Here is a 26,641-nt window from a genome sequence, read left to right on the forward strand (position 1 = left end):
CCAAAGGTCAAATCTCTGTTCCTTGCCCCCCTCCTCCCCCCTGCCCTCCACCCCCAACACACACACACACACACACACACACACACTCATTTAAACTCTATTGACTGAAGCTACTTGGGGGAGGCTCAATTGACTTTTTGCTGGAATGTGTGCAAGAAAGTGGTGAAATTATTCTAAACTCCTGCCCTGATCACTCCCTCCAACTCCCCCACCCTCAGACATGGACGAAGCCTTTTTAGCACCAAGTTCATCAGATGGATGGACAGCCAGGAGGTCTCCAGGCTGGTGGGAAGGGTTGTGTAGGATTGGGGAAACAGGAGAGCAGGAAAGCCAAGATTGCCCCCTTACCCGACTCCTATCTGGTCCTGAGTCACAGAGTAGCTGATGGCAGATTGTTAAGATGCCCCACAGTGTATGATTGGAGTCTGGCAAATATATAATGGAGAGGGTTCTGGCCTGGTTCTTCCATTAACTAACTATAAGTATTCCTCTCTGGGTCTCAGTTTCCTTCATAAAATTAGAGATTTGAATGAAAGGATGTCTAAGGTCCCTTCCAGTCCTAATAGTCCATGTTTTTATGATGGCATGAAGGTATGAGAGTATGTATCTGTGTGTGTGTGTGTGATATGTGTGTGACTAAGAATGTGTGACCAAAAGGACACACACAAACTGAGGAATTCCAGGACTAAAAGCTGGAAGGAATCTTAGAGGATATCTAGTCTAATCCCCTCATTTTAAAGATGGGGAAACTGAGGGCCAGAGAAATTCCCTGTTGCTCTTAATTCCTTGGAATACAATATACAAGTAACGAAACTCAACAAACCTATAAATAATAGTTCTCCCTAGTGGTTCCTCCTCATCCCCTCCCATATCTTCAGTTTCCCCCCCTAGTGATGGGGCCCAAAGAGAATGCTTTGCCATCTCAGGGTCCCCTGTTTCCATCCAGTGTAGGTATGGACTTCCCTAACACTGGAGGCAATGAAGGAGGTGTCCATGTCCTGAGAGAGTGGGGGAAAATGTTGGGTGCAGTCTTGGATCCAGCTTCATCTTCCTGGCTCACACCGGCATGGGTACTTCATCATATACATCTCTGCCTTCTTCCTCATCAAAGGCAATCTCAGCATCTTCAGCATCAAGCTGGAGTCAAGGGAGGTGAGAGAGGGAAAAAAGAGTCTTGAGCGTGGGCTGGGTACTTGGGTCACAACCCTCCCTAATTCAGGTACTCTTCTCAAATCCCCTCCCACCCAACCTCAGATTGTTAAAATGCCCCACAGCATATGATTACCGTAATCTGACAGTTATGGTGGAGAGAATTCTGGCCTGGTTCTTCCATCCAATCTCAGAAATAATAACTCACAAGTCTATAGTACTTTGCAAAGTGTTTTCCTCCAATGACTCATTGAGGTAGGTAGTGAACAAACTATCGTCTTCACTTTACAGTGGTAACTGAGGTCACAGAGTCCATGGGTGCAAAGTTGGTAAATACTGGAAGTGGGATTTAAACCCATGTGTTTTGACTCTAAAACCATTATTCTTCACTAGACTACACTGCCCTAGGAAGGAAGGAATCCAGAAACTCTTTCCTCCCCAACCCCTACCTCCATACAAGTTTGATCTGACTCTTCTCTCACCCATCCTCCCTTTACCTCAGCCGGACCAGTAGAAGAAGTTTGAAGACAAGCTCCTCATTCTAACCCCCACAGTCCCACTTACACATTGTAGCTCCAAGTTCCGAAAGATGAAGGGCAGCAGGAATCGGCGCAGAGGCACAGTAAGGATGAGGACAAAGGGCAGTGCCAGGGAGGCAGGGGTCGACTTTACCACCCACAGCACCACCAGGCAGATGACCTGGATGCCAGTGAACAGGTGCATACGCCAAGTCTTCACCTGGAAGGGTTTGGGGGGAAAGAGGCCAGCCTAGTCAGAGCCCTGGAGACCCTCCCCTCAACACACTCAATATCTTCCCTCATGCCACCTCCCTCTCCCTGCTGCCTGTCACACCTCCCCTTCTTACCCGCTTGACATAGGGCACATCAGGGTGGTATTTGGGAGGCTTCAGGAGGAGAAGAATTCGGTCAAAGAGCTGGATACCACTGAGTGACGTGACTCCCATATAGAGGAAAATGCCAAAGAGGACAGCCAGGGGGATCTTTGACAGAATGGGTTCCATGAAGATGGAGAGTCCTAGTGAGAGGGGAGAGAATTGGAGAAGGGAGCTGCTGAGCAGGAGGATTGGGTAACTGTACGGATTCAGGATCTTTGAATATGACATACCAGACTTTTCCATTTTCTATGCCTGAAATGCCCTCTCTCCTGGCCTCCTCCTTTGAGCTTCCCCGTTGTTATTGTTTTTCAGTTGTGTCTGACTCTTCGTGACCCCTTTTGGGTTTGTTTGTTTTCTTGGCAAAGATACTGCAGTGGTTTGCCATTTCCTTCTCCAGCTCATTTGACAGATGAGGAAACTGAGGCAAACAGGGTTAAGTGACTTGCCCAGGGTCACACAGCTAATACATGTCTGAGGCCAGATTTGAACTCAAGAAGAGGAGTCTCCTTGACTCCATGCCTGGCTGTCTGAGCCACCTAGCTTCCCTGCTCACCTTCAAGACAGTTCAGTAGCTACTTTTCCTTGACCGTCCAGCTGCTAATGTTTTCTTCTTCGAACTTATCTTCCATCTACCCTGTAGACATCTTGAATGTACCTAGATAGGTACGTTGTTGTATCTCTCATTAGAATGTAAACTTCTTGAGGACAAGAACAGTTTTTGTCTATCTTTGTATCCCTAGTGCTTGGCACAATATATGGATTTCACAAATGTTTGTTGAGTGATTGACTGACTGATTCTTTCTGAGTCTGGGGGAGGAAGAAGGGCAGCCAGGTACCCAAATCCCAGGTGTCATGAAGGCTGAAGTAGAGAGCTGTCTAATGTTTTTCCATGTAAAGCCAGGTTAACCTGACAGAGTTGGGACTTGGAGGAACAATAGGGGAGAAGAGAAAGAGGCAGGGAGAGATGTCCCACCATTCATTCTTTCCCCCCTGGTTTCCTTAATCCCTCTCACCCTCAGTGCCTTCTCCCTCTTCTGGGTTTATCATAGCCTTTAATGTCTACACTTCTTCTTTTAGTTTTATTATCCCAGAGAATTAGCTGTCTTTTTACGTGGGCCCTTTCTGTCTTCATAACCTCCTTGAGGTCAGGAACCCCACCCGACACTTTCAGGGTCCACTACAGTGTCAAGTCAGCACAGACAAGACAGAAGCAGAGAAGTATCGGAGAGTCAAGACGGACTCAGAAAAATAGTCTGGTACAGTGGTTAGCATCCCTTGGAATCAGGAACACCTGGGTTTGAATCTTGCCTCTGGCGCACAGAGCGCCCCTAGTATTCCACAAGGTGGTGCTGAGGTTTAAATGAGATAATATGCATTAAGTACTTTTTGAATATTAAATATATTCCATATTAACCAGAGATTGAACTAGATAATAATAGTTAATATATTACTAAATATAGATACTAAATGTTACTTATTAAGTGATATTTAATAAATTATACAATGTTTTAATAGTATAATTTAATCTTGTATTTAATAATTTAGTATTTACTAAATGCTTGTTTAATTTAATAATATAATAAAATGTTTAGTAATATACTAAATATTATGAAATATAGTATTACTTAGTTCATAATATTATATATTAACAACATAATATAATAATAAATATTATTTGTATATTATATATTAATTATAATTATATATTAATATATAAATATATATTATAATATATAAACATATTATTTAGATGGGACATTTCCCTCAGATTATTACACAGTTCAACCTCCTGATTTTACAGATAAAAGACACTGAGTCCAGAAAGGGGAAATGATTAGCTTGAGAAAGTCAGTAGCAGAGCCAGAGCTGGAGCCTAGCTCTCAAGACACGTAATTCAGTAACTCAGTCAACAAGCAGTTATTAAGTGCTTACTACGAGTCAGGCACTGTGCTAAGAGCTTGGGATACAAAGAAAGGCAAATTCCAGGGTTTCTTGCTGGCTCCTTTATCAGGCCCTGCAGGAATTCTTGAATCAGTGGAATTGTATCAGAGGTGGGCGGAGGGCGGGGTGGAGTTTTTGGGTAGGAACTGCAGGGAATTGGATAGAGAGTAGGGGATAAAGGGACAGGAAGAGACAGGACTTAGGAGGAAGCTGTCCTCAGGGGGTATTGCTCACCAACAAGCACAGAGACTAGGAGTCCACTGAGTCTTTGTTCCTTAACCTCTTGGACTTGAGGCCGGTCGCCGGCAGCACTGGCCTTGCTCATGACAGTGAGGGCATTGGCATGGGTCACGCTCCTCACAGTGGTGGCACTGAGCCAGGGCATCCCGAACAGGGCGCCCACCCCACCCATGCCCACGATCAGCAGCAGGTCCAAGTGGAAACCAGAGCCTTTGATCAGCTTCCGCTCTGGCTTGCTGATGATGAGCCTGGGAGGGGGATGAGGGAATGAATAAATGGGTGGAGGCCGTGAGCCTCTCCCCATAGCTCTGCTAGCCCCTCTAAACCTGCCTCCTTCCTCTCTCTGTCACTGCTTTCTTTCTCTCCCCGCATCCTTCTCCTTCCCTCTTTCCTGAGTCTCTGTCTTTCATCTCCCTGCCCCTCTGATTTCCTTTCTGGTCCCTCTGTGCTTGTCTTTCTGTCGTATGTATGTGTGTGTGTGTGTGTGTGTGTGTGTGTGTGTGTGTGTGTGTGTGTGTCTCCCTCTTGGTTATCTCTCTACTACTCTCTCCTGAATCATATTGCAAGTCTCCCAGTCTCTCCTTTTTTTTTTTCCTATCCCTACACCAGGCCCCTGTCCATTCTTTCTCACCCATGTTCCTCTCCCGATTTCCTAGACACTGTCTCTATTTTCTGTAGCTCTAATTCTTTAGAACCAAACAGATTCAAGGCCTTAGAGATCACCTCTAATGGCCACAGTCCAATCTAATTGGTCTAATTGGTCCAATCCCTTCACTAAAAAGGAAAAAAAAACTTCATTTTTTTCAATTAACAAAATTTTTTCACTCTCTTCTGTCTTCCCTGCCTAGGGACAAAAGAAAAAAAAATCCTGGTAACAAATATGCACAGTTAAACGAGATAAAGTCTTGCATTGGCCCTACCCAAAAATATGTATCTCATTCTTCTGCTTCAAGCCATCACCTCTGCATCAAGAAGTGCCCATGGCTGCATTTTACAGAGGGGAAAATCGAAGCATAATAGGATTAGAGGCCACTAGGTGGCACACTGGAGTCGAGAAGACCTCCATTGAATCCAGCCTCATGCCACTCACTGACCCTCAGGTGACTCTGGGCAAATCACTTATCCTCAGTTTTCTCTTCTGTAAAATGGGCATAATAGTAGTACCACCCACCTCATAAGTCGTCGTGAGGCTCAAAGGAGATAATACACATCGAGTATTCTGAAAGCCTTAAAATGCTGTAAAAATGTCAGCTATTAGGGTTGTTCTCATAGCTCCAAAGACTGGCTGGACTTTTTTTTTTTTTAAAGGCCATCTAGTCCACGTGCCCCTCATTTTACAGCTGAGGAAATGGAGGAGCAGGAAAGGCTCTGTAATAAGTTGGTGGCAGAGTTGTAGGACTAGGACCCAGGTCTCCTGATTCTTGGTCCAGGCCTCTTAAGGCTTCATCATTCTTCTGTTTCCCTCACGTTTGCTCTGTCATTTGTCAGTCTTTCTTCCCTAGCTTCCCTGCCACAGACCAACCCTAGCCCGTGCCCCAGCCCCTACTCTTAGTTCATGGCTCCTGCATCACCCTTTGCCCCAGTCTCTGCCCCTATCCCTAGCTCATGGCTCCTGCCCCAGCCCCTAGCCCTTAGTTCCTGTCTCAACCCAGAGGCTGAGACAGCCTCTGGCCCTGGTCCCTACTCCTGCCCCTTGGCCCTGCCCCAGCCCCTGCCTCCTGGCCTCTGCCCCTGCCCCAGCTCTTACTCCTAGTTCATGGCTCCTATCTCACCCCTTGCACCTGTCCCAGCCCCTAGCCCTTAGTTCCTGTCTCAAGCCCTGGCCCCAGCCTCTGGCCCTGGCCCTTGCCCCTGACCCTTGGCCCCTGCTCATACGTGGTAATCTGTGACTCCAGGAAGATGAGGATGAAGACAAGCAGAGCTGGTACAGCAGAAGCAAACTTCATCCAGATGGGGAAAGTCTTGTATAAGCCCAGGGGGTGGATGAACCAGTCTCTGGCAGTTTCGTTAGAGATTGCAAAGCCTTTGGGCACTTTGAGTTTCTGTGGGAAGAAGGAAAGAGGTAAATCAAGGCTGCTGAGATTATGGAATTAAGCTCCTCTAAGCTGAAAAGGGATAGGAATTTGGTATCTTCTGAGGGGGAAGAGAAACCAGGCCTTGAGAATCCACAAAGCAGGTGGGAGACCTTGGATAAAAAGGCCCAGGGGCTGCAGTATTGGGGGACTTAAGAAGGAGGTTGCAGGAGACATTGAGGGGACTGAGGTATAGGGAGTGGCAGAGAGAGGTGCTGGGTCAAGAGAGGAAATCTAGCAAAAAGGGTGTGTATTGGGGGGAGGGGGCCCTGGAAGTTCTAAGACTGAGGGATCTTGGGGGAATCCTGGGTAGTTGGATGAGGCAAGTAGGGATGTAGTCTGTGATGGGGTGTCCAATGAAGTGTCCTCCAATTCTAATGGAATAAGGAGAGGTTTGGGGAGGGACATCTGAAGAGCATAAAGTTTTGGAGGGTTTTAGGTGGGACATTGGGGAAAAGGGCTCACCTGGGTATAGGTGTCTTTAATCAATACATCCACCACGACCATAAGGAAGATGGAAATGGGAACACCAAAGTCTCCAATCACTCTCCGTAGCTATGGGGATGGATGGATAGACAGATTGTCAGAATCCAGCCCTTCCAGGCCCAGGGACCCTAGTCTCCTCCATTTCATGTCTTTGTGGTTCTCTCTCTTTCTCTCTGTCTGTGTGTCTCTTTCTCTCTCTCCTTTCTGTCTCCTCCCCCCCCCCCATTTCCTGTTGATCAGCTGTTTCTATAGGTTCCTGTTATTTCTAGGGATTCAGACAGCCCTTTCCCAACAGAAGCCCCAACCCTCTCTCCCTCCACAAAGGTATTTTTCCTCCTCTGAGATTCTCTTCTTTTTGCCCTCCTCCTGGTTCCAGAGGCCTAGAAGCCCCAGCAGATCTGAAGGCAATGGGACCCCAAAGGGGTGGAGGTAAGGGCATAGGGACCCTGGTAGGCCACATTGGGGGTGATAGTGGAAAGGATGGAAGAATAAGAAGCAAAAAGCAGGGAAGGAGATAGAAATGGAGGAACAAATCTAGTTAAGGTGGGGGGAGAGTAGGAGGGGAGCTTTAGTGGGGGATGACAGCTGGCAGATGCTGAGGGGGCTGGGGCAGTGGCAGACCTTTCCAGGAAAGTAAGAGCTGTTCTTGAACTTTCGAAACATGATGGCAAGATAAAACGTCCCGGCCATGAGCACGAGGGAGAGGAGGGCGGTGTTGGGCAGGGCCTCACTGGGCTTGGGGTCCCAGCTCACATTGTAGGCGTAGCTTCTCCTCAGTGGATGTTCTTGGAATATCTTGAGTGAGGTGGGAAAGGGAAAAGAGAGGCCCTCAGCTCAGAGTGTCTACTCCCCGCCCCCATCTCCCCACCCCTCTTCAGCTTCCAGGCCTGCCCTGGGTTCCTTCCAGGCCCTCTATTCCCAACCCTTCTCCCCACATCCATCCTTGTTCCCTCCTTTGGTCACCATGGTAACAGTGGGTCTCCTGATTTCACAGCTCAGTTTTAGGGAGGGGGAGCATATGGCTGGGAATAGGGCTGGTAGGGCATCCTGGGCCTCCCCTCCCCGTCATGGTTAAGTTGTGGGGAGTAGGGTGAAGGGAGGGTGAAAGCCTGTGAAGATGAAAGACTGAGGATGTGGCAAGAAGAGGGATCTAATTCAGAGAAGACTGGGCAGCAGAAAGAGCCCACCCCAGCCAAAAGGGGGATTCAGACAGCAGCAGAGACACCTTGACCTCCAATCCCATTCCCCAGACAGCAAGCTGGAGAGTGGAGATAGAGGCACACAGGCATTTCCTACGTCACAACCCTAACTGAGACAAGCAAAGAAAACAGGATCCGAGGAAAACACAAGAAAGGAAGGTGGTGACTTAACACCCTCGAAAATGCCCCCAAACCCCAGGTTTTTGCTGGAATCTACACTGGAGGAGACCTCTGAGAATCCCTTGGGCAGCAAGGATCAAATCCATCGATACTTCTAGACACAGGCTGTTCATGGGAAGGTCAAACACTGAAGCTGAAGCTTAAATACTTTGGCCACACAATGAGAAGACAGAACTCACTGGAAAAGCCCCTGATGTGGGGAAAGATTGAAGGCAAAAGGAAAAGGGGATGGCAGAGGACAAGATGGATGGATAGTGTCATAGAGACAATGAGCATGAACTTGGATGGACTTTGAGAGACAGTGGAGGACAGAAGGGCCTGGCATGCTACGACCCATGGGGTCATGAAGAGTCAGACATGACTGAACAACAAAACACAGTTGACAAACATTACTGTGTGCCAGGTATTACAGTAAGCACTGGGGATACGAGGAAAGACAAAAACTTGGCCCCTGCCCTCAGGGAGCTCATATTCTAATGGGAGAGGCTCTATATCTAAGCTCTATATATAAGATCTATATAGTATGTATGGGAGGTCATCAGCAGGACTCTTGAAGAAGGTGGGATTTGAGCTGGAGCATGGGTGGTCTTAGTACAAAGGTAGATACCTGCCTACCCAGGGACAGGAGCCTTGAAGGTACACACACAGAGAATGGTCTTGGCCACTGGCTGAATCTCATCCAGGAGCATGTGACATCCCACAGCTTGGTGCAAAGACACGCATGCTCGAGCTCGTGCACACACACGTGCGCACATACACACACACACACACACACACACATGCACATGGAGTGCCCTGACCTTGATGAGTTTGGAGAATGTTTCCCAGATGAAGATTAGAGAGATGAGGATGGAGAAGATCTCCTGGGTGTAGCGAGAGATGTAGCGCACCAGGAAGCTCCCCTCAAAGGCCACCACCAGGACCACCAGCAGCACCAGCCAGAAGCCAATCCACACCCGGCCTACGATGTATTCGAAGTTGTTGCTCTCACAGAACTGTGGGGTAGGGGCACAGAGATGGGTCAGATGGAATGGGGTGAGGGGGGAAGGGGAAGCATAGAGATGAGTGGCAGCATTGGGGGAAGAAGAGCTGAGAGCCATGTGGAGTCAGGTTGAAAGGAGCAGGCTCCATTAGAGAGAGATGAGTGGTGACCCATAGGTGTAAGAAAGAGGGGATGGGGCAAGGTCATGGAAAAAGGGCATTCTTACCCCAAAGAAGGCCTCTTCAAAAACAAGCAGCGGTCCTGAGAAACCAAGTACAAGCAGAGGTTGAGCACCCAGCAGGGCAAAGAGGATGCCCTGCACCGCTGTTGAGATGAGTAATTCTGACACCCCCATCATGTTCTGAGTCTTGTCTCCTGAGGGGCAAAATCAGAAGTCAGATAGAAGGAAGAATTGGATTTAGGCCAGCAGCACAAGGGGCCCATAGATGCTAGGAATGAGTCAGAGGTCAGGGCTGTGGCTCTGAGCCCTGACTAGTGTTGTGAGACAGGACCCCCCTGGATGAAGGAAGACTGGGTGTGGGTGGCACTGACCTAGGAGGCCGCCAAAGGTGATGGCTGGTGAGAGGGCAGCGAAGTAGATGAAGACCACAGCTGCAAGGACCTGAGGGCTAAGCGCATCTGTGATGTCACTCAGGTACTTGGGGTACCGGCGCCGAGCATCCCGAGCCACACCCCCAAAAAGATGGCCGGTCCGCTGTAAGGGGTCATCCTGGCCCACTGGACCCCCATTCAGGTCTGAAGGGAGAGGAGAGAGAGAACCTCATTCAGAGACACTTGTCACTTTCCCTACTTCAGGCCCCCATTCTTCCTCTTCTGGCTCCCTGGAGGGGAGATAGGGCAGGGAAGGGTTGGAAGTGGCCAAGGTGATGGGGTTGGCTGGTATAAGGAGAGAGGTCCAGGGACTGAAGATAGTGGGAAACTGTGGAATGAGTTATCTAGCGGGATGTAGGGGGGCCCTGGAGAGAGGGAAGAAAGTGAAGAGTGGGGAGAGAGGTTCATAGGATTTAGAAGCTCAGAGACTTTGAGTATCCAACCCAAACCCCGCATTTCAGAGAGGAAACATATGCCACTGGATCAGAAGGAAAATGACTTGCCTTAGGTCACACAGAGAATTAGTGGTAGAATCATGATCTCAGTCCTGGGTTCTCTGATCCCAAAGTCAGTATTCTTTTTTATTTTTTTTGGAGGGGGGAAGGCAGGGCAATTGGGGTTAAGTGACTTGCCCAAGGTCACATAGCTAGTAAATGTGTCAAGTGTCTGAGTCTGGATTTGAACACAGCTCCTCTGACTCTAGGGCTGATGCTCTACTCACTGCCCGACCTAGCTGCCTCTCCAAAGTCAGTATTTTTGACTCCATCAGGTGAGGGGTAGAAGGACAGTGGTGTTTAGGGGTGACATTGAAGGGGGAAGCTAGGAGCGTAAATAAGATCTCACAGCACATACCTATTCCCTTGTAGAAGTCAGGATCAGGTTTAGAGTGGCTGAGCTTGTAGCGTCTTCGAAGCAATTCTTGCTGCATGGGTACCAGAGTGCGTAAGGCCGACTCTGAGGGTGCATCCGTGGGAGGCAGTACCACACTACAATCCAAGAAACTGTCCAGAGACTGAACAAGCTCCTTGCGGTCATGGGCTAGGTAGGCATCCATTCGGAACACCTGGGGAGGAAGTGAAGAGAGGTGAATAGGGCATAGACCCCCCCACTGGGGCCAAGCAGTCCCAACTCCTGAGCTTCTGGTAACTCAGAGCCTTTTGAGTTAGCTCTGCCCTCACCCCTAGAAACAGGCTTTCTGCCAAATGTATAGGCTCATACACCTGGAGCTGGATGGGACCTAGAGGTCATCTAGTCTAATAAGATAGGATAAAGCAGACCTAGAGAGGGGAAAATAACTGGTATATAAAGAGAGATGCTGTCAGCATCCAGAGAAAGACCTGATATATAGAAGTATGTACAGAGTAATTTTACATACACTGCTTATTTGTGTCTAATGCTAGCCATCTCTAGGGCAAAAGAGGGGGAAGGGAGGAAAAAAAGAGAAATCTACATGATTGTTGTATATTTGGAGTAATAGCAAGCTGTTCATGCTAGGTTTGCAGTTTCATGAGTAATCATCTTTTTATTGTACTCTGTTATGGAAATGCTTGGTTTTTTTTTTACTCCTGAATTGACAATAAAATAAATTAGAAAAACAAACAAAGCAAAAAGATAAGGAAGGCTCAGAAAGGCTATGGTTTGCCCAGGTTCACATAGCTAGTAAAGAGTGGAGTTGGAATTCCATTTCAGGTTCAGCGACACCAAGTTGAGGGGTCTTTCCATTCCCCTCCATGTTCTGCCCTCCCCACCCCTGCAAGGGCCTCATTTCAGGACCGAGGAGGAGCAAGAAAAGCTGAAGCAGACCAAGTTAGGTTAAATCAGGATGTTGGGGTTAAAACCAACTGAACCAAGCTGATCTAATCCAAACCAGACCAAAACACGCTGATCAAAACATATTAGGCCAAACCAGTCTAAATCATCCCAATCTGGGCTGAACCAAGTCAAGCCGGGCCAAACCAGGCTACACTGTGTCTGTCTCCCGTGCCTGGAATGTATGCACTTCTCACCTTGATCCAGAGTTCCTATCAAAGATTAGCTCCAAGACTACGTTACATAAGGCCTTTCCCTGATTCCTCCTCACCCCATCACCTTTGCATATGGTTATTTACATGTACCTATATGTGTACGTGATGCCTCCCTCATAGAATCTAAGCTCCTTGAGGGCACAGACCATTTCATCTTTGTCTCTGTATTTCCAGGGCTTTGCACAGTGCCTGGCATATAGGTGCTTAATAGATATGCTTAGGGCAGCCAGGTAGTGTGGTGGATAGAGTGCCGGGCCTGGACTCAGGAAGACTCATCTTCCTGAGTTCAAATCTGGCCTCAGATACTTACTAGCTCTGTGGCCCTGGGCAAGTCACTTAACCCTGTTTGCCTTAGTTTCCTCGTCTTTAAAAAAATGAGCTGGAGAAGGGAATGGCAAACCACTCTGGTGTCTTTGCCGAGAAAACCCCAAATGGGGCCACAAAGAGTCAGCACAACTGAAATGACTGAATAATATATAGGCTTGATAATTGCCTGGTTGGTTGGTTTATTGAACCAGGTCAAAGCAGAATGAATGGGGCCAGGCCAAATGAAATCAAAGTAGACTGAAATAGACTAAATTGGATTGAATAGGTCAATTTTGATTAAACTAGATCAAACTTGGAATGACTGGATTAAATAAGGCCAGTCTGGTTAATGATAATGCGTAGCTGACCCCTAGCTTTAGCTCTCCCTCCAAACCCTTATCATGTTCCCCAGGAATGCACACCTACCCTCTCAGACATTAAGGTGGCAGCAGCCCGGCCAAGTTGGGTGTAGTCCACATGGGGGATCTCGGGTCCTAAGAGCACCAAGAGGAAACGGACAGGCACTGGGAGTTCCACTCCTTCCAGCCTGGCTCCCTCCTGAAGCCTCACAAAACCCAGGATGGGATGGTCCAGGAAGGAGGCACGGCCTGAGGGATGAGAGGAGAGGAGGAGTTAGGAAGCCAGGTGAGGTAGCAATTTGTTTGCTTTGTGGGAATGAAGGGGCACAGGAGAGACAGGCTGGGGTAGGTGTTAGGGACAGAGGAAGGCTTGTGAGAAGGAGAGTGGAAGGCAATAGGGAGGAGATAGGAAGAAGAGATAGGAAATCCAATGATACGTAGCCAGTAGAGAGGAGGACTGGATATGGGACCTGGAGTGGGGCCAGGATAGGGGCAAGGAAGCTGGGAGGAGGCACAAACAACTCACCCACTAATACCAGTGCGGCCTCTGAACCAGGAGGGATCTTCTCCAGGATGTGAGATGGCCCTGGGTGGCCTGAGGAACCCTCTTCCTGTCAAGGGGGAAGGGATGATGACAGGGGGCTCTGAGCTATATTCACTGTCTTATCCCTCTAGGCCTCCTCATTACCTCACCCTCCCCAAACTGTTGTGTCATCTGGATATCCTGGACCCCAGAAATCTGAACTTCTAGTCTCTCCCCAAAGTATTTCCTTTTCTTCCACCCCCTCCAGCTCCAACTCTTCTAACTTCTTAGGCCCTAAGACCCTCTCGCCAATTTGGTTCTCAAATTCTTCATGTTGATCCTCCCTTTAGCCATACCTGCTCACAGTAGATCTGGTTCTCCAAGGAGGGATGTTGGGCCAGCAGGGGCTCAGAGGGTTCTCTTGACCGGTTTAGCAAAGCAGGCTTCACACCTCCCAGAGCCTCCAACTCTCCCTCATGGCTAAAGAAGACAAAAAGGAGGTCAGGAGCTAACTGGGGACCAAGGGACAGGTGAGCTACTACCTGGGGTTTCCACGATAAATGAATGAGTGAGTGAATGAATGAGAGGTTGAATGATGAAGCGTTTATTAAGTACATACTCTACTCCAGGCACTGTGTTAAGAGGCTTTGCAGTGGCCACACTGGGGTAGGATATCCTGGTGATCAAATCAGAGCAGTGCATTTGGTACAGTGGAAAGAGAATTAGAAGAACCAGAAGATCTGGGTTCAAATCCTGGCTCTTCTATTTACAACTCACTGGGGCAAGCCCATTTCTCTGGGCCTTGGTTTCTTCCTCTATAAAATGAGAGTGGATATGTGTGTAACTCTAGGACCTCTGAGGTTCTCTGTGGCTGTGAAGCCCATGATTTGAAGAGGGGGCACAGATTACTTCTCCATCAAATTTGAGGATCCTGGTAGATAGTAGTCTATCAGAAATGATGGAGACAGTACTGCCTGGAGGCAGAGGGATGGATATGCCTGAACCCCTTAAGGTCAGCTAACTCTAGAGAAAGTTCTGGATGGTGCTGTCTGCACCCTCTAAAATTTTTGTGCTTGGGGTAGGTAGGTAGTGCAGTGGATAGAGTCCTGGAGTCAGGAGAACCTGAGTTCAAATCAGGCCTTGGCCACTGTGTCCAAGTTGTATGATCCTGGGCTAGTCACTTAATCTCAATTGCCTCCAAATAAACAAAAATAAAATAAATTTCCGTGCTAGAAGCAGGAGGAAGTACTCTCTAGGTTGAAGCTTCCACCAGGGGTAGGTTAAGCAAGAGAGCAACTAAGGTTGAGAAAAATGTCCTTGAGGGTGCTGTCAGGGCCTTCCTATTTTTCTACCCTGGGGCAGAGCTCTGGTGGATTCACCCTAGTCACAGATCAGGGTCCACGTGCCAGGAAGATGCATGTGTAAATACGTATGTGGTGAGGACAGGCAAGGTTACCTGTGTTTCACCAGCAGGGCCCTGAGCAGCTCATCCCGGTCCTGGGGCCTCACTTGACTTTCAAAGATGAATTGGTCTAGAAGCTTGTTGGCAATCCCAGGCAGGGTGGTCTCAGACAGGTCCAGCATCACAGTGCCTAGTGAACAGCATGGCTGGATCAGGATGAGGGTGGGGGACAGCGACACTAATCAGAGGAGGCTCTCCTCCCTCTGCTTAGGGGCTGAGAAAAGTCCTGCCTTGACTTCGGATGTACAACAGGTATCATATTGGGTATCATATCACCCTTTTCAATTGTGGGGGGATGGAGGGAAGAGGAGAATTTGGAATTCAAAACAATAAAAGAATGCTAAAAACAAACAAAGGAGAAGAAAACATCTGCCCCTGCTCCCATCTCGTCATCAACATCCCTCTCTGGAGATCACAAATCACCACCATGATGGGCCTTACAAGTCAGCATTCCTAGGAGAGCTGGCTATGAAGCAGGTCACAGGAGAAACGATTCTCAGTGGAGGAGGAATCGGAACCCAGAACCCCTGCTCACCCTTTTTAAAAGTTTTCTGCAGTTCCATAAGGCTCCAGAAAGTTAAGCAAGAAATGTGGGGGCGACCCCAACCTCCTGCCTCAGCCCGGTTCTCCTCCATTCGAACCCAACGTGCCGCCTCCATCCATCGAAGTTCCTGGTTCTTCCCATCCATTACCAGCTCCTGTAGCTCCACGTAGACCTAATGGGGACCCGGGGTAGTGGGCAGATTAGGGAGAGCAGACAATGGGGCTGTGGCAGGTCCTGGGCTCATGGTAGGAACTGGGTAAATGAAAATTGGAGGTAATCTGGGTGCTAGAGTTAGGAAGGGCATGCATGAGGGAAGGTAGGCATTAAAAGGAAATGAGAAATACAGGGCTAAGGAGAAGGCTAGAAGTGGGGATAGGGGGTGTTACCTGACAATGCAGTAGGAGAAATATCTGGGGAGAGATCCTAGATCCCTGGTTCTATTCATCTGCCTATTCTCAAGGTCACTGCTGAGTCAAGGAGTGAACCTGGCCCTTTTTCTCCCATCATTGAAAGTACTCAAAAATCTTTGTGGCAAAAAGGATTTCCCATATCATCTTCCTATCCTGAGCCAGAGGGGCATTGGGGCTGTTATCAAAAAAAGTACTGGGTGATAAAATTGAATTTAAACTAAAAAAAATAATATTGGGTAGAGGCAAGGTAGCCTGGTAGAGGGAAGAAGAAAGAATGAAGGGTAGATGAAAGAGGACCTAGGGTTGGGGAAATCAGGACTGGAATAAAAAGAGGAGTAAGAAGAGGTTAGGGGTTTCATTTTCATTCCCCTGCTTCCATGTCCAAGTCTGCCAGTAGAATGCCATCCGTGTGTGTATGCGTCAAACTGTGAGGGAGACCCATCAAGAGTGAAAAGGTACATATGCAATCCTGTGTGTCAGGCTGTGTGTGTGAGTGAATGTGTGTGTGTGTGAGTGTGCATGTGTGCGTGCACAATAGTTCTGTGTCTCCCTTCCCTTCTTTGAAATGCCTTTCCCTGGGTACCCCAAAATGAGGGTTGGGGGAGCCCAGTAGAGCTGGGGTCCAAAACCAAGAACCAGCTTTGTCAACTGGGCAGCACTGGAAGATCAGCTATTGTAACAAGTGGGTGATCTGCCCTAAGCTAGAAGGGAAAAGAAAGGACAAAAATCTCCTAGCCTTGGCCCATTCCTGTTCTGGGTTGGGGAAGTGCAGATAGCTCAATTCCAGCCAGAGAGAGGAAGGAAGCCCTTGGATCCTAAGCAGAAGCAATGAGGAAGCTGCCTATGCCTTAAGGTGCTTTGGACTTGCTGGCCTAGGAAATCAGGGCCTGTTCTCCATTCCCTGCGGTTCCCTCTCTTCCTCTGTCAGCCTCCTGGGAGAGGAGGGAAGGAGTAGGTGTTTGTTTCCTCTCTCTCTTTCTGCCTTTCCCCCTCCCTCTCTTCTCTTCTCCTCTCCTCTCTTTCTTCTCTCTTCTCCTTCCTCTCTTCTCTTTTTTCCTCTCTCTCCTCTCCTCCCCTCTTTTCTTCCCCATGTCTCTGAGGGTCTTCTCTCCCTCTCTACCTGATTCTTTTCCTCATTCACCTGTCTGGGGATTTCAGGGGTCTCATCTTCCCCTTCCACTCACATGTTCCCTCTTTTATTTTTTCCTTTTTCAGCTTTTCTGGGGTAGGAGACAAAAATAGATTTTCTTGCCCCCTCTCTGTCACCTTTCATCTCCTTTCCCATGAGGGGAGAGAGGATGTGTGGAGCTCCTACTCCACAAGGGGCTGGGACTGCTCACCTCGTGGGTGCCCGGGTCTGATGCGGTCTGGTAGTCTGCGGCTGTTGGCTGTTCTTCCTGATCTAAAGACAACAACGGTAAGTAGATTTTGCTCACTAAGTCCAACAGAGTCCCAGCCCTCTTACACTTAGAGGGTGCCCTCTGGATCCTTCATTCCACTGCTCTGCCCAGAAACCAAGACTTCAGTAAAGGTCTTTCCCACCATTCTACCACAAGGGGCACCTGATGGACTTTTGCTTGGGGACCCAGGACAGTCATTATACCCTCTTATTCTAATACTTAAGTCCCTACATGTTGCCGAGCTGATATCTATGAGGGACATCCACTGGGGATGCCCAGTTCTCAGACTAGGAAGCCTAGATTCCGATTTTGGATTGAAGAGGTATATAATGTAAGGTGCTTAGATATCACTGAATAGTCACTATCAGAGTGACTCCTAACGTAGGCTCCCCCCCCCTTGAGATTTGATGGCATGCTAAGTCTTCCTGACACACACATTTCCCACCCTTTTGACCCCTATCCCTACCCTGCCCCTTACCCAACCCAAGACCTACTTCTTACCACCTTCTGCACCAAGCTCTGGGAACCACAGGACCAGTTGCTTATATCCTGTCCTCATTCCCCCTACCCCCAAGGGACTCCCCCTTACTTATTGGGGCCCCGTGTCTTTACTAAAAATTGCTGGCACTTAAGTTTTATTGACAGTAAACAGGTACCTGCCCTGCCCTCCCCACTTGGAACCTTGGCTAAGCAGAGGGTGTGGTTGAAGATGCTGGATCTCTGTGCCCTTGACAGTTTTCCCTTTCCCTTCCCTCCATTAAGGGTTGGGGGTGTGTGTGGCAAGAGTAAAGGGCAAATCATTTCCTCCAATGAACATAAGGGGGCACTTCCCTAACCTTTCCCTCCCTTCTAGTCTCCTACACTGATGGTACCCCTAAGAGGCAGATGCTAGGATACTCTAGCTCCCAATCCCAGGTGCAGGCCTCAGTACCCAGGCTGGAAGCCATCACTGGGCAGGCAAAGATGGCAGACAGGCTTATATCCAGATTCCTTAACCCTCCCTGCCGCCCCCCCCCCCCAGCCTGTGAGGCTATCACACCTTCTCACCTTAGGTAGGAAAGAGGGTGTTGCATCCCTGGGGCTGCTGTCTCACACACCCAAAAGCCCACGGGTGACTGACCCTCCCCCTAATAACCAGCTGCCCTCCTTCCCCCTCACCTGTGGTCATTGCAAACAAAGTTCTGTTTACCCTTCAATCAATCTCAATTGGGGGTAGGGGTGGGGAGGGAGAACTGGTCACTGAAGGTTAGGGGAAGGAAGATAGGGGAGGAGGTGGGATGAGAAGCATATTCCCCATATGCGGTGCTACCAGAGTATCAGAGTTGCGCCAAGCAGAAGGTAGTGGAGAGTGAGTGGCAATAGAAGGAATAGGAGTGAGGTCAGGCACTCAAGCATAGGGGTGACTTACCTGCTTGTTCTTCCATATTCTCCAGGGGAGGAGGGGCCCCAGGGTCATCATATTCCTCAATCTCCAGCCTCTCCTCCAACACCATTTCATCTACCTGCCAGTAGGAGTTTGGGGGAATTTAGTGAGTATCACTCCCTTTCTGGTGCCCCACGACTTCCCACCATAGAAATCTGGGGTCCCAGCCAAAGGCCCTCTGAGCCTATTAGGGAAATAGGATCTGGGGGGACAAATGGATGGGTAGAAAGGACCCACCTCCACTTCCATGGTATGGTTCTAGGTGTTCAAGTCTCTAGCGTCGGCTCTGGCCCCAGCATACCCCGTGCAAGGGGTACCTATTAAGGGAAATAGTCTCAAGGTGAATAGGATCATCTTCCAATTGGTAAGAGACCCTAGAAATCTTTCTACTTTTCTCCCCCTACCCTTGATCAAAAAGTGGCTGCATACATACAGAAGCCTTCAGGGGAATCTTGGAGTCAAAGGTGGAGAGAGAGAATTGGAAAGGATGGCTCCCGTGTATTCACAGAGACCTATTTCACGTTTCCCTACGGGTGGAGGAGGGTGTCGTGGTACTGAGATCCTGGATGGTGACCTCACAAGTCCCGAGACTGTAGGAGCGGGTGCCATCATTCCAGGGTCCGTGTCACCGTGGGCATCAATCCATATAACATCAGAGTTGGAAGGGACTTTGGATCATCTAACCTCTTAAATCCCTAATTTCACAGAGGAGGAAGCTGAAGCCCATAAAAAGCAGGTGATGCCCAAGTTCATAGCAAATTGGCAGTTGAGTCAGAGTCCAGGGCTGGACTCTGCCAAGTTCTAGACCTCAGTTTCTTCCATCCTCATTCTGGGGGTCTGGGTAGTAGCACTGATCTGAAAAGAAACCCTTCTATTTGGATGCCAAGGGATAGATAAGAGAACCCTAGAAATTGGATAATAGATATCGGCTTGGGAAAATACCAGGGTGGGGTCGGAGAACAGCCAAGGATGGGGCCAGTGGAACTCGATTTTGTCTAGCTATCCCAAAGATAGGATCAAAGGAAACAGGCTGAAATTATTGACACATTAGAGATTAAGGTTAGACCATTTCATATCCAATTCACAAATATATATTGAGTATAAATTAAGAGTGTGGCATTAGTTCTGGCTACTATGGAGAAGATAAAGTAGGATCTATAGTTCCTGCCCACAAAGAGCTTACAGTCTCTTTAGAGGGATAGGAATAAACTGACCAAAAAAAATGTTTAAGAAGGAGCTAGACAATAGTGAAGTTCAGTATGGGACCAAGTGCCAAATGGATAATAGAGGAAGAGAGCTCTATTTCCCTGGGCTGGGGGATATAGAACAAGCAGGACCATGAAGGTTGGGTAGCATCTGGGTAAAGACATTCCTGATGGGAGTACAAACTTAGGGAGCAAAAGTGTGGAGGTGGGACAACATCAAGTCTAAGCTCAGGACTGTGTCAGTACAGGGCAAGTGATGAACAAATCAAGAATTCAGGAGGAGCTTACTTTCAGAATCAGGAAGAAGAGAACGTAGGGTTGATAATACATTCTCCCCTTTACACCCACCCCCCCAACTTGGGCTGAGGACACTAGAAGACTGGAAGAAATGACAGGATGATCTTAGAAAGGTTCTAGATCTTAGAAACAGCTGTTGTAAGGACTATGCTTTGTAGACCCCCTTGGGGCTTCTCTCATTTGGGAATCTTCTGCAGGGAGATTTGTGCAATGACCTGCATAACCCATGGGTCGTCAGTTTGTAATTTTCCAAATAGCTCAAGGAATCACAGCACAAACTTCTTTCTTTCTCTTCCCCACCCCCCAGCTCTTCCTCTTGTTTGTTCTTTTACTTTTCCTATCACCTCTCTTTCCCTATTCTCCATCTTCTTTTCTCTTCCTTCCCCCTTCTTTTTTTTTTACAGCCTTTGCTTATACTTCTTACCAGCTAGTGGCATCTACCAATCTAGTTCACTCCCACTGGGGGCCCAAGGGAAGGGAGATCACTAGCCATCTAGAAGGCTGGGAGACTGGGCGATGGTGTGGCTCCCCGCTAAGGGTGCAGCGTGACCCTCAGCAAGTCACTTCATCTTTTTCTGCCCCTTTTTCAAATCTGTAATATAGAGACAATTCCCACCCTGCCCTAATGATCTCCTAAGGCTGGTGGGAGGATGATAACAGTATTCACTCACACTTATCTACAATTGAGACATGCAGCATGGGAGAGCTGATAGCAGGCCTGCCTGCCTTGATGTCAGGAAGACTCGGGTTCAAGTCTTGTCTCACGTATATGAGCTATGTGGTTATGGGCACCTCACTTAACTTTTTGGCACCTCCATAGAATAAATTACAGCTGCCGATAAATACTGAATTGATGAGAGTTGGTGACCTGTATCACTAGAATGAGTTTCTACCCCAGGAGTTTCATCACCCAGATGAAATTATAAGTCCTGACCCCTCCCCCCGCCAAAAAATTACTGCTTGATTAACAAAGCACTTTCCCCACAATACCCTTGTGAGCTAGGTAGTCCAACTGTTACTCCCATTTTATAGAGGAGGAGACTGAGGCTTAAGGAGATGAAATAATTACCTCAAGGTCACTCAGCCTCTAGGTGGGAGTCAAACCCATGTCTCCTGACTGGACTCCAACGCTTTTTCCACTGAATGCCTTTTGTTTGGAGGTGGCTTGGTGAAGACAGCACTGACCTCTGGAGTCAGGAAGACCTAAGCTTGAATCTTAAGCCTCAGACACTTACTATCCACTCAAAGCAAGTCATAGGCTCTTTCAGCCTCAGTTTCTCTTCGTGTAAAATGGAGATAGCACCTACTTCATAGGTTTATGGTGAAAATCAAATGAACTGTTCTATGCAGCTCTGAAAGCCTTACAGCGCTGTCTGTAAAAGCTAGCAATTATTTTTGGAGAGAGGCAGAGCCCTCCTCCAGTGAGGCATATGCAGCCTTCTCTGTCCAGACGCAGAACTTGGAGAAGATGGTCTGCACGATGATGATCTTGAAGGGCTGACCTCACTCCTGGGGACGCCCAAATTTTCCCCTGTCATGGTCTTGGGCTCCAAATTAGAAACTTCCCAGGATGGCGCTGTCCCTCCATAAATGATCACCCATTACTGCTACCTTTGGCCCCTCCCTACCCCCAGCACACATTCAGGGTCCCATTAGCATTTTTTTTTTACCTGAGCTAAATCAGAGCAATGTGATGAGTGGAAAGATTTCTGGGCAATGGGATAAGAAGACGTGGATTCTAATTCTGGCTGTGCTTGTGGCTGAGTTCTTTCCTTCTTAGGGACTTACTTTGCTCCTCTCTATCACAAGGAGCTTGGCTGGGTGAAATGATTACTAAGATTCCTTCTAGCTCTGATATGCTGTGAGTCTGAGAGGAGAAGGGTAAAGTCTCCCCAGCTCTGGGCTCGGGCTCACATCCCCTAGAACGAGATTGCCTCTCCTCCCCATCTCCCCTATCCCGCCACACTCCATGGCCCCCCCCCCCCCCCCCCCCCCCCCGCTGTTGCTCTTATGCAGATAAGCTGCCTCCCAGCCCCTATCATTGCCCTATTCCTGTCAATACTCCTACCCCACCCCCCTGCACCTAGATAGTCAGACCCACAGGGACAAGCCAGATAAGAGGATGAGCCTGAGGTTTTCAGGCAGGAAGACTTTTGACTTTGAGTGGTCTACCTCTCTGGGCAAGGGTGGGAAGTGGTTTAGCAGGTGTCGACAATGAAAGAGAGGGGATATATCACAAGGGATCCCCTTTTCCAGGGGAGGCAATGTGGTACAGTGGAAAGAGCACTACATTTGGAGTCATGGGCTCTGGGTTCAAATCTAATACTACCTTTGTGACCTTGGGTAAGTTGCTTAACCTATCTGGGTCTCAGTTTCCTCATCTGTAAAATGGACGGTAGAGAGAAGAATTATATAATCTCTAACATCCCTTCCATCTCTAAATCACGACAGAGTTCTTAACCCTTTTTGTGTGTCCTGGACCCCTTTGATTAGATGGTGAAACCTATGGATCTCTTCTCAGAAGAATGTTTTTCAATGCATACAATAAAATACACAAGATTGCAAAGGAAACCAACCATACTGAAATGCAATTATCAAATATTTTTAAAAGCAAAATTAGTAGGTCCCGGTTCAAGAGCCCCCAGTAGAGTGGATAGACTCAAGAAAGTTCAGATCCTGTCTTAAACGCCAGCTGTGTGACCCTGGGTAAGTCACTTATCTCCTATAGGCCTTAGTATCTTCCTTTGTAAAATAAGAATAGCCTCTAAGGTTCCTTCCAGTTCCACACCTATGATCTTATGACGTTAGGATGATTCTTTCCAGAGAAGTCTGCCTTGAACACTCAGGTATGCTCCGGGATTCCAGCCTGAGACTTGGTCATTCTGAGACCCTCATCCCATTTCCCTGACCTATTCCCATTACAGTCTATCTGGATGAAGAGACCTGAGATCATACTTGGGGCTGCTAAGAGGAGCCTTTCCCTCAGGGGACGTGGGGGACTTCAGGCTCCCTCCCTAGATGAGCCCAAGGATGGAGACAGCACCAACCGATGACTTTTTCAAGGAGAGTAGAGCTAATTCCCCAGAAGCAGCTGCACGTGAGAGAACATGGGAGCTGACTGGAGGTGATCTGTGATCCCCAAAGCCTATTAGAGGGACTAATGTCCCCTTGAGAAATACTGGAGGAGAGGGGCTAGGAACATGACTATCACCTTGGCAGATTCCTTATTAGAGGCAGAGAGACTATTAAATGAGGTCTCAAGCATGGTTGCCCTGCCCCAGGGTGAGGGGAGATAGCAAATTTGGAGTGTCCTCACACCCCCCTCTTCTTATATATGCACCCCACAATTTCAGTGCTGCACAATCATCTTCTAATTCTCCTCTTCCCTAGTATCATCCAATCTCAGATCCATGCAGACATCTAGGCATGGAGGTATCATTGGCATTGACGGTTTGATGTCTCCCCCATGTCTCCTTGGGGCCCCAAATCAGGAGGGGTATTCTTATGCTTGCTAGAAATCAAATCAGACATGCTAAGACATGGATTCTGACCTGGAACCATCAGGAACCCTTTGGGGCCAGTGGTGACACGGTACCCCTACCCCATTACCTTTTCCACCTCCTGCCCCACTCACCTGCTGTTTTGCTGGCTAGGTTCCCTTGGTGAGATCTTGGGGTGCCAGGTGTCTGTTCAGACTAGCCGAATCTCACACCCTCTCTGACAGTACCTGGCCTTCTGTCCCGTGCCCTGGGGCAGCTCACAAACCCCTGACTCATGCCCCAGCCTCCTAATCTGCCCGCCCATGGGCCCTGGGCTCCCCTTTTCCCCACCCCCCTACCCCGCCCCACTTCAGCCCAATGCCCAGTAAATAGAGTTATCATGGACACACATCTGTACAGCTGTCCACCCCACCCTTGTTTCCTCCAGCCCCCAAGGCTGATCAGTCCTTCCCACATCTTAGGTTCCCTCAAACTCTGTTTCCTAGATCTCTCTCTTAGGGTGGTATTTTGGTTCTGAAACCACGAAGACACAATGTATCTTCCTACAAACCCTATGCCAGTCTCCATATCTCCTTGATCTTCTTTTCACCTTCCCTCTCCTACGCTACATCCTATGTGCTCTGACTTTATCACTGTCAGTTCATTCATTGTCCTTCCCTCTTCCATGATCTTTTCCTTAGCTCTTTTCCCAACAGTCTTGACCCTTCTGAAGGTCATTTGAAGGCCTGGCCCCTAAGATGTTGGAGGCTGTGAGAGCCAAGCGTCTGAGAAGCAATTCTATTTTCCCTTAACCTCTGTCTCTCCTCTTAGGGACTGCTCAGTTTTCAAACCCTGGGAGCTCAGTTGGGCTCTGAGGGCACTTAGGGCATGGTTGGCACTCAATCAACTCCGGAAACAATGACAAAAGCAACAATAACCACGTCCCAACACCAACTGGCTGACAATGCCAGCTATGTCTGTGTGGGACAAGCCTCCACTGTCAGGGATCTTGTCACCGTCTCCCCATCCCAGTCTCCCGGGGCAAACAGGCAGGCTGACATTCCTGGGGCCCCCACTGTGCCCACAGGTACCCAAGAGCTGCCCAAGACAGCCCCCCCATACAAGTATAACATTACATTTGCATTCTCATTTGAATATATCTACATATGCTATGCATTTCACTATATACTGCTTGGTGTCTAAAGTTCACTTCTGCCCTGGGACAGGGGCTCTTCTTAGTCCCTAGTTTCACCTAGTGTTTACCTCCACCCCCACAGTCTCCCAGAGAGGTACTGGCAGATCCAGAAACAGACACACAGAGGGAGGCAAAGAGTTAGAGAGGGAGACGGAGAAGCTAGCTTTATCTTTGACTTTATTCACAGAGAGGAACACTGACAAAAAGTGAAAAACCCAGAGAGAAGTTCTGAAACTCAGAAACAGAAAGAAGAAGGGAGAGAAAGGCATAGTTAGCAAGATAGGAACTCAAAGATGGAGATGGGCAAGCAAATACACACACACACACACACACACACACACACACAGAGGACATGTGTAAAAAGCAACCAACTGACAAAGAAAATAGAAATGGAGAGAAAGAGGAGGTCCAGTAGCAGTGGGGACTTGAAGCCCACTATCTAGGTTGAGGTCCCTGGGCCCTTGGGTTAAGGATTACTTGCAGGATTGGTTCAATCTTGCCTAGGGGAAAGGGGTTGGATGAGATGGCCCCTGGAGAAACTTCCTCGCTCACCCACCCACACCTCAAATGTTAGTGAAATTGACATCTGTCTTTTGGCCAACCGTGATGGTAGAAATATGCATGGCTTCATTCATACTAGCGGATGGGAGCAGTGAAGAAAACTCCAGCCCAAAGGGGCATCTCCAAGCTTTCTGAAGAGCCTTTCTATCTGCCGATGGGGCAGACACACGACTAAATTGTGGATTCAGGGGAAAAGATCTGTTTAAATATCATGTCCCCTAGAGAAACACAAGGCAATGTGACATAGGAAATACTGTGCCTGACTCAGAGTCAAGAACTTGAATTCCAATCCTGCCCATGATCCTCATTAGTTGTGTGACCAAGGTTAAGCCAATTAATCTTTCTGAATGTCAGTTTCCTCATCTGTCAAATAATCTGGTAAGCCTACCATCACAGGAATGTTGTAAAGATTTAGAGAGAAGAAATATGTAAAATTCTTTATATTTTAGACACGGCTAATGAAAGAATTTGTTTTGCTTTATTATGCGTATTTGTTACAGGGGTTTTGTTTTTCAATGAGGTGGAAGTGGAATGGAGGAAATCCTTTTCTATTTTTTAAGAAGTAAAATAAAATGAAAGTTTTTAAAAAAGCAATTTATGAAATTTTTTAAAATGTTATTAAATGTCTACCATATGCAGAAACAAACAAGCAAAAAAACCCAACCTGGGCTTGGTGCTGGAAATACAAAGATTAAATAAATAAAAAAAAAAAAGAATAGTCCCCATACTCGAGAAGCTTATTTCTGTTGGAAGAGTTCATTTTTATGTTTTAATGACAATCCTTCCATTCATTGTTGATCGACTCAAACAGGAGGAAAGCCAATGAGAGCCAGTCCTTATGAACATGCACGGATATTCTAAGAATATTTCCATCCACTTGCCACATTGTAGAGGGAGGAGTCTTCAGTTTCCTGATGAGCCAGAACCACGTGAGCCTCTGGGTGAGGAGAGAGATGGTATTAGTGTCGGCTGCAGCCTCCTGCCTGTTTCCCCACCCAAGCCGCCCCTTCTGTCCTTTGCCTCTTTGCCATTGTTATTTTCTGCCATTAGATGGAACAATCTCAGTTTTCGAGCTTCAAAAGGTTGGGAGAACCATCAGGGGTCCAGGAACTGGATTCCAAACTCTAGTTTGTCAGCAGCCAAGCCAGGTCAGGCATCAGGGAGGTAGCGAGGAGGAACCTGCTTGACCCAGCCAATCGGTAGATTGGTTCTAAGCTTCTTTGTCCTATTAACAGCATGGGATCAACTCCATCTATTTGGCTATGTCATATTTGGATGTGAACTTGATGGGGCAAATGCTCTGTAGCAAATGCTTTAAGTATGAGCTCACCCTCCCCAGCATGTAACCCTTTTATAAACTCTGGAAGTCCTTATCCTAACTGTCACTTGCACAGACAGGTTGGGTCCCTCAGAGCAAGGCTAACTAGCTATATCTTCACTTCAAGCATCTAGGAGTAATATTGAGAGGTTGTGGAGTGTTTTCTAATTTTATTGGCTCTAGTCCCCATTCTGGTGTATTCTCCCCAATGTCAGTCACCATTTACAATTAGTTTCTCTTTTATATCATTGATTTACCCTGGTATCATTTAACCAATTAACATCAATAACCTTTTACAAAGAGATATTTATTGAGATGATATAGCAAGAATAGAAGTTAAACAACATTTTCTCCCAACACCTAGCGGCACATTCTCCCC

The 26,641-nt window shown here is 47.8% G+C and overlaps 1 protein-coding gene across 1 annotated transcript; it reads right to left on the reverse strand.

Moving 5' to 3' along the window:
* Positions 1 to 683: 683 nt before the first annotated feature.
* On the reverse strand, positions 684 to 25,018 carry SLC4A1 (solute carrier family 4 member 1 (Diego blood group)). Its single transcript, XM_036755631.1, has 20 exons — positions 24,986 to 25,018; positions 23,071 to 23,095; positions 18,193 to 18,282; positions 16,725 to 16,786; positions 14,966 to 15,146; positions 14,425 to 14,560; positions 13,325 to 13,448; positions 12,972 to 13,050; positions 12,513 to 12,694; positions 10,609 to 10,819; positions 9,697 to 9,900; positions 9,371 to 9,519; positions 8,963 to 9,157; positions 7,405 to 7,578; positions 6,763 to 6,852; positions 6,101 to 6,267; positions 4,220 to 4,473; positions 2,015 to 2,184; positions 1,714 to 1,887; positions 684 to 1,137 (listed from the first exon to the last, which is right to left on the reverse strand). The coding sequence occupies exons 1-20, from the start codon at positions 25,016 to 25,018 to the stop codon at positions 1,057 to 1,059; spliced, it is 2,781 nt and encodes a 926-aa protein (XP_036611526.1). The 3' UTR covers positions 684 to 1,056.
* Between the last annotated feature and the right edge of the window lie 1,623 nt (positions 25,019 to 26,641).

This window comes from Trichosurus vulpecula, chromosome 4 (genome assembly GCF_011100635.1).
Source record: "Trichosurus vulpecula isolate mTriVul1 chromosome 4, mTriVul1.pri, whole genome shotgun sequence".
Lineage (NCBI taxonomy): Eukaryota > Metazoa > Chordata > Mammalia > Diprotodontia > Phalangeridae > Trichosurus > Trichosurus vulpecula.

Excerpts from the sequence above, each read along its gene's own strand:
- SLC4A1 (XM_036755631.1), bottom strand. The coding sequence starts at position 25,018 with ATGAATGAAGCCATGCATATTTCTACCATCACG. Across the intron at positions 12,695-12,971 it reads GGCCGCACTGGTATTAGTGG|GCCGTGCCTCCTTCCTGGAC; the intron begins GTGAGTTGTTTG and ends CTCATCCCTCAG. Across the intron at positions 6,853-7,404 it reads GCTCTTACTTTCCTGGAAAG|CTACGGAGAGTGATTGGAGA; the intron begins GTCTGCCACTGC and ends CCATCCCCATAG.